The 7,388-nt window shown below is 39.7% G+C and overlaps 1 protein-coding gene across 2 annotated transcripts in view; it reads left to right on the forward strand.

The window, feature by feature from the left end:
• NOX4 (NADPH oxidase 4) overlaps positions 1-4,530 on the forward strand; it is a 106,399-nt gene extending 101,869 nt beyond the window's left edge. For both annotated transcript variants that reach the window (XM_017819660.1, XM_017819661.1), the window contains exon 18: positions 1,388-4,530. In XM_017819660.1, coding sequence (XP_017675149.1) covers positions 1,388-1,508 — 121 coding nt within the window. In that variant the 3' untranslated portion in view covers positions 1,509-4,530. The remainder of the gene's footprint in view (positions 1-1,387) is intronic.
• Positions 4,531-7,388: the final 2,858 nt, after the last annotated feature.

Consider the following 7,388-nt stretch of genomic DNA (forward strand, 5'->3'; position numbering starts at 1 on the left):
TGATGTAATTGAAGGCAATTAAAATCAGCATTGTAAGGTGCTTGCACAAGGACACCTCTACAGTTACCTACCTAACTTTGTGATGCTTTTTAATGTTTGAGTCCGCAGTTGTACAATGCCAGTGTTGCTGTGCAGTGGTACAGTGTGCACTTCCATGCTATTCGAGCAGCTGCCTAACATCAGGCATGTATACTTGACAGTATGCATCAAAGATTTCTTCTTGTGTGTGTTAACTCCCTTCTCTCAGCAAACACATACACAGTGAGCTTTAAACTGTGTTTGATTATCCTGCATGTGCTAAAATATTTTATATTAAATAGTTATTGGATAAAATACTGAAGCAATCCTGGAGGCAGGGTCCAGAATTCAAGTCTCCAGCCTCTTGGTGAGTGCTGTAGATCACTATAGTTAGAACCACGTTCACTCTTGTATGCTTTTTCTTCATTTCACTAAATCTTTAAGTTCTTTTTCTGTAGTGGCACAATTTCAGCAGGAAGATAATGATTTTTTTTTTTCATGATGTGGAAGAGGCAGCACTGCATTGTCTTTCCCTGCTCCTTCCTTTCCCTTCTCATCTTTCAAAAAAAGGGAGGTGATGAGTATTGTGAATGGCTCAGTCCTTCTGTGGTGGATGTGCCCTGTTCTGTTGCTGACTACAGTTCTGAGCCCTTAGATATTGTATGACTATCAATCTGATTTACAGGCCATCTTTAAGGTGACCAGAGAGCAAAGAGCTGCTGTCAGTAGAGTGGTATGAAAAAGTCAAGTTAACTAATGAACCTGGACTGAGACCTATAGGTGAAGAACAAGGATCATACTCTGTGTTTGACTTTTCCTAAGATTTCCCAATATAGATGGGAATGAAGGATGTTGAAGATGTTGAAGGAAAAACTGCATGCTAATGTGAAAGTAAAGCAGTAAAATTATTCTGCTGCTGCCAGAAACAATCATGGGTTAGTAGTGCTCTGTTTTCATGAGTGTAACAAATCACTGTTAGTGACTTGATCTCCTGATGGTGTAAATCACGAGTTACACTAATGAAGTCATTACAGTGAGACACATTTTTCACAAAAAGGTGATTAATTATGAAAATAAAAATAGAGTGGAAAATAATAATTTTTCTTGAAATTTAGATGAGGCACTTCTTCCTAAGAGTCGTCATAGTCAGATAAGTAATAGGGTTTATTGTGGGGATACTTGAGAGAGATATGGTGGCTTCAGTAATACTAACTGCATGACCTAATAAGCTGTTCTCACCGTAAAACCTATATGTAGCTGACTTATGTATGAGTGAGGCCAGAATCCAGTTCTATCTATCATTAGATGTTACTGTTTATTCACAATGTCATAACTTTTTTCTTTTTCTTTTTTTTTTTTTTGATAACAGGAAGACCATTGGAGTTTTCTGTTGTGGACCAAACAAAATCTCTAAGATACTTCATAAACTGAGCAACAGCAGCAACTCTTATGGGACAAGGTTTGAGTACAATAAAGAATCCTTCAGCTGAAAGTCTGTTGGACTAGCAAGACTCTCCGGAAGATAAAAGTGCAATTTTTTATTTTGTACAACTTAGAAGTTCATCTGTGGTTTAAACAGATAGAAATGTACCAAAGTGTAGCACAGATGTTTTTATTTATGATTATTTAAGACTGTGAATGCAGCAGTATACCAACAAATAATCAGTGCTTATACTCAAATGCGCTCACGCAATATTTGTGGCAGGAGTGATCTTTGGAGTTGCTTCTGTTAATTAAAAAGTACAGAAGCTGGGGAGAGACATAATTGTTTTGAAAGCTGACGGGAGGAAGAATCTGTGGAACGTTTAAACTTCTTCCACTTCAAACTTCTTCCACTTCAGTCCTCTGAAGCTGGATCAGTAAACCAAATCCCAGGTTTATCCAAATGACAAAACATAGTGTATTATAAAGACTCTTGCTTTTGTTGGTATTAAAATCTCATGGCTTTGGGGTGAAAACACTCCATATTAAAGATTTTATTATACATTGCAGAACTGGGATTCTATATTTAAAATATAGAGTGTTACTCTCACTAGTCTACTTCTATAATGAAGTTAACCTAAGGAAATGTGAGCATAACTGTGTAGCACCAGTGGGCAGCCTTCACCGTGATGTCAGTCGCAGCCTTTTGGCAAGCAGCAGCTATACATGGAGAACTCTCTATCTTGCATCAATTCAGCATTCAGTGGGTTTGCAGAGTAAGTATGATTTATGGAGCAAGAAAGTGATGAACACGAGCAGATAGGCACTCAAGTTTTTATTATACCACACAATGTGGAAGTTGCACTCACTCTGCATTCACATGCCCTGAATGTCAAATACCTAAAGATGCTCTTACTGATTATTTTGCAAGGCAACAGGTTGAAATCCAGTTTTAGAGGTCCTAGTATGTTTGTTTGACTATGATCTTTTGATTACTTTCCCTGGAGCCACCTTCGTTTGCCCTGATGTCACTAAAAGCAAGATGAGATGAGATGAGATATACAGCAGAGTAAGAATGAAGTCCTCATCACTGTGGCTCCTTGAATGGTGTGTGCAGACAGAAACCTTGCAGGAGCTGCAGTATGCTTTCAGTATGTTCCAAAGGGGAAAATCTGAAACATCCAAATTTAAACTATCCTTCCCTTCTCCTTTCCACAGCTGTTTTCTGCTCATAATTGCCATGGAAGGGCTAAAGGTTGAAACAGGCACTTTATAGCCTTTTGGTTCTGAGGAGCATGTTTTTTTTCCTCCATCCAATAGCCTATCCAACTTTATTTCTTCTTTTCTCCCTTTTCCTTATTTTGCCAAGAAGAGGGCATTTAAACAGGAGTTAGACACTTAGCTGGTGTAAATAGTCACCACTCTAGTGCCTCCTAATAGAGCAGCATCACTAACATGCTGAAAACCTTCCCCTTAATCTCCAGCAGAAGTTTGGGAGCAGGACCATGTAGTGTTTCCAGCATACACAGGTGGCAGATGGCTCAAGAAGTCTTGTGCCTGTGGTTCACCTGTATTTAACACAGTGCATTTGATTTCATTTACGTCTTTCCATTGACAACCTTTTTTATTTTAGTGGAAAAGACATTAAAATTTCACTCACAATGCGCACACTGTTCAGGAGTTTGCAAGTATCAGTATCAATGTTCAGAGGGAAGCATTTTTCTAGTAGGTGGTGTGTAGGCATGTTGTATGTGTAACTAGTGAGAATGAGTTGGGTCTTTACCTTGGCAGCTTCTGCGAAGGAGTTGCATTCAGTGAGCATCAGGGTAGAGTTTCATCAGTAAAGCCACATTGGAATGTGTTCCTCAGTGTCTGGACTTGCAACTGGAGTTTTTACCTCTGGCTCTGTCCAATTTGAAATTCACGGAGGAAGGAAAGAACAGAGATGGATGAATTCCTACTGATGAGAATTCTCGAAGTAGCCCAGATGAGAGAAGTCAAAATAGAAATGCAGTGTGAGATGGGAACCTACATTACAGCTACTGATTTTAATTTTTTTCTTTTTGAGGTTGGGAGGATCATTATTTTCCTATTGGATCTCATTCACCCATTACTGTAAAACTAGAGGTATGCAGCAAAGGATTAGACACTTTTTAAACAGTAAGATTTGTTTCTAATACTACCTGCATAGAGCATGGTTGAAATCATGCCTACATCTATTAACCCCAACCAGACAGTGATTTTTTCCTCTTGCTTCAGGATCTAGTATCTCATGCTTTTGAATTACAGTTTAGAGTCTTTTAATCACAAAGTTGTTTGTGGTTTCACATCTCCTCTCTGATAGATATTGGTTCCATTACCATATAATGAGCAGCTAGTTTTGCAGTTAGCTCTGTGCTAAAGCAGATTATATTTTCTGGCTCAGCTTCTTTATAGGTAACACTTTATAATTAAAATAGTAGTGCTAGTACTGTGGTCTTGTTCTACATTGTAACAGGAGTCATGGCTGCGTGTAGGCATATTAAACACCTGTTGTTACATTAGGCTGTGCTGTCATAGCAAGATCTAAGCAGATCCAGGCTCTTCCCTTTCTGTCTTCATGCCGTGTCCGCCTCAGATGTTTGTTTGATCCACTTGTAAGACAAGCTCTGGACTGTCTGCCTTTCTAGAGTGTTGTGAGGCTTAATTAATGTTTTGGGATCACTTCAGTGCACAAGCAGTAAAAAGATCTGTCTAATTGTTATGCAAATGTACTTGTGTTTATTTTGGGTAAACCTTTCTATTGATCATATGAGTAATCTCTAGACAAGATGAGGCTGACTTTGGAGAAAGTCTAAAAGCCTCAACTGCTTTTTTTTTCTTGAGCTATAGCTCTGTTAGAGGGGCAAAAGGCTTCAGAGTTGTTAGTGGCTGTGACTTGGCTTCAGGAGTGGCAGATATTATGATACACAATCTTTCTACAGGCTGTGTTGTCATTGCTGTTTCTGAGTGTGTCTCCATCTTGCAAAACAAAGTCAGGCCCTCTTTTAAACTCTGTTACTTTTTTATCTGTAAGCCAAGTGTATGTGAAAATATAACTCAGTGCCAGACAAGTAAGTGAAGGCTGACAGCACTTAATTCCACATTTGCAGATCGACTGAATTTACGTAACTGAGCGTCACTTTGCACTTTATACTGTGTTCTGTGAGTTCATCATAAGTGTCCCGCTGGCAAGGGAAGGATCCCACCATGAATTCTGCTAATTCTGACTCAGTCACAAAGCTGCAGGCCCATCAGTGTTTGCTCAGCAGGATCATTGTGTTTTATTCATCAGAAATGTTTCAGGGCTGTTTTTTTAAAGCAAGAATGTTTCCATGCCATGATGGAAACCAAGCCCTTTCCTTGCATTGGGAATCCAGCCCTCATGCAGCAGTGTGGGACTCAGGGCTTTACACAGCTAACAGCTGGATTAATCAGATTTACCCAAGACATCCTATTCCCATAGCACTGATATTACTTGTGTGAGTAAATGTCCACTGCCACAACAAAGGAGTGCAGAGACGAACCTTAATGTTGTGTGGGAAGGCCTGATGAAGACTGACTTTCACCTCTGAAGTCTGCAAGACAACCTGTCCCTCCACAATGATTATTCCAGCCCTGTATTTGAAGCAACACTTCCCTATTTCAGTATGTGGTACTACTACTAGCATGTGAGTTCTTCCAGGGTCTTTTATCTGCTCTTCTAGAAGACAGGAGTGAAAGCAGTATGAGAGATCACAACAAACAACTTTGAACCTGGGCTGGGAGAGGACACCACTGCATACCACAGACACCTAGCTGATGACTTCACTGCTTACGGTAGAAAATTTAAGCCAAATCCATTTTTCTGCAAAATGCTGATTGTTTTGGCACAACAGACTAAAGAACAGTTGCTTTAAAGGGAAAACAGATAAATCCTCTCTCTGAAGACTCCTATCTGCACAAACCTGATGTGAAGATGTGTGTGAAAGCACTGTGCACATTGTTATTACAAGGGTATGTAATGATAGAATAAGGGGTAATGGCTTTAAACTGAAAGAGAGCAGGTTTAGATTTGATATTAAGAAGGAATTCTCTTCTGTGAGGGTGATGAGACACTGGCATAGGTTGCCCAGAAAAGTTGTCATTGCCCCATCCCTACAAATGTTCAAGGCCAGACTGGATGGGGCTTTGAGTAACCTGAGGGGTCAACCTGCCCATGGTAGGCGGGTTGGAACTAGATGGTCTTGAAGATCTCTTCTAACCCAGTCCATTCTATGATTCTATGATTTCAGTTTCCACTGCATCCTCATCATGGGCTTACACTCTCAGCTCTAAATCCCCATTGTTTTATTTGGTTGCATATATTCACCCACCTTGTTAGCAGATGTGTCTTGCAGGTAAGGGAAGTACTACGTATATTTGCATCCATGCATAGTCTGATCTAAGCATGGAGCAACCTGTGAGCACTTTTTACAACCAGCGCAAGCAAATGCAGAAGCTGTCTATTTGCTCCTAATCCTGCTAGCACATAGGTGAGAAGGAGATTTGGAGTTGGCTGAGAAGGGGCAGATAATATGAGTAGCAGATGAGCCACATTGGAGACAGTAATTCAGCTGTAACAGCCTAACAGAGCAGAGAAGTAATGGTTTGGTAAGACTTGTAGAACAGCAGCCTAAGAGAAAAACTTCTGCTCAACATTAACACACCAGATTTTAGTTTCAAACTGCAAGATGTGATTTAGGAGAAGCAGGCACGTGTCTAACTAGTCATTGCCTATAGTAGTTCAAGGCTCATAAGTCAGACATAGTTATTAAAATGCAATGTTTACCTTTTTTTTTAAAAAAAGGACTTCTAGGGAGATTAATTTTCACTTCAGCCTGGCAATCATTTCATAAACTTGCCAGTGCGATATAAGAGAAACTGGATCTATTCTTCTCTGGATTATACATCTGATTTGTCTGCAGATTTTCCACCTCACAGTTTAAACCAGTTTTTATTGTTTTAGCAAAGAGGATTTAACAACAAGGTTTAATATAAATGCCGCTGGTGCCTGTGCAGAACTGAGATTTTCTGCTATGAATGTACATTTTTCAGGGATATATATAATATAGCTGATGACTCAACTGTGAATGGTGATTTGGGATTTGCATCATCTCTGCTGCTGGTGTATTTCATTAAGGCCACTATGGTGATGCACTGGGGAGGTGCATGGAGCTGAGATGAGACTCTTCGTTCCCATAAAGAGTCTGATATTTTAGTGCCTGTACTAAGCTTAGTAAATCCTAGAAACTCTGGAATTTCCTTTGTAGGTACAATAGATTAATTAGACATCATCTTTTAAGGTTAAATCCTGAATCCTCTGCTGGACTGACATGTATAATAAATGCTCTTACACACCGGTTTTGAGCAACAAATGCTTCTCCTTAAAGGGCTGGATGAGTATTTGTGAAAGTTTACTGTCCTACTAGTTATATCACCCATGTTGTAAGAAGGATGGGATCCATTTTGATATCAAGAAATGCTGTGCACTTCCTCTGATGTATGAATATCTCCAATCTTGCAGTAGATCTCAAGGTTTGCTGTGCCTGAAGTGTTATATTCTCTAAAAGGATCCTATTTGTAAGAAACAGATGCTGGATCTGTACTAAGAGCAGTGTATCTGTCCCATTATTTCATGGGCACAGAGAGAAAGCTGGAAAAAGCCACTCATCCCAATTGCAGATTGCTTCTTGACAGAGCGCTTGGATAAGAGGGAAGCCTGGTCCTGATGCTTCAGGTAAACTGCTGTCAACTAAAGAGCAAATCAAGGAGGGCAACAATGAACAAGATAAAATATTTTGAACCTGAGAGCCAAGGGGAAGGAGGAGACATTCTTCTTGGCTTCTCAATTTTAGAAATTAAAAGCAAACCCCATTTTCTAGATGTACATGCAGTCTCTTCCTGGGGGT

Source organism: Lepidothrix coronata, unplaced genomic scaffold (genome assembly GCF_001604755.1).
Source record: "Lepidothrix coronata isolate B3197 unplaced genomic scaffold, Lepidothrix_coronata-1.0 Scaffold76, whole genome shotgun sequence".
NCBI classification, from domain to species: domain Eukaryota; kingdom Metazoa; phylum Chordata; class Aves; order Passeriformes; family Pipridae; genus Lepidothrix; species Lepidothrix coronata.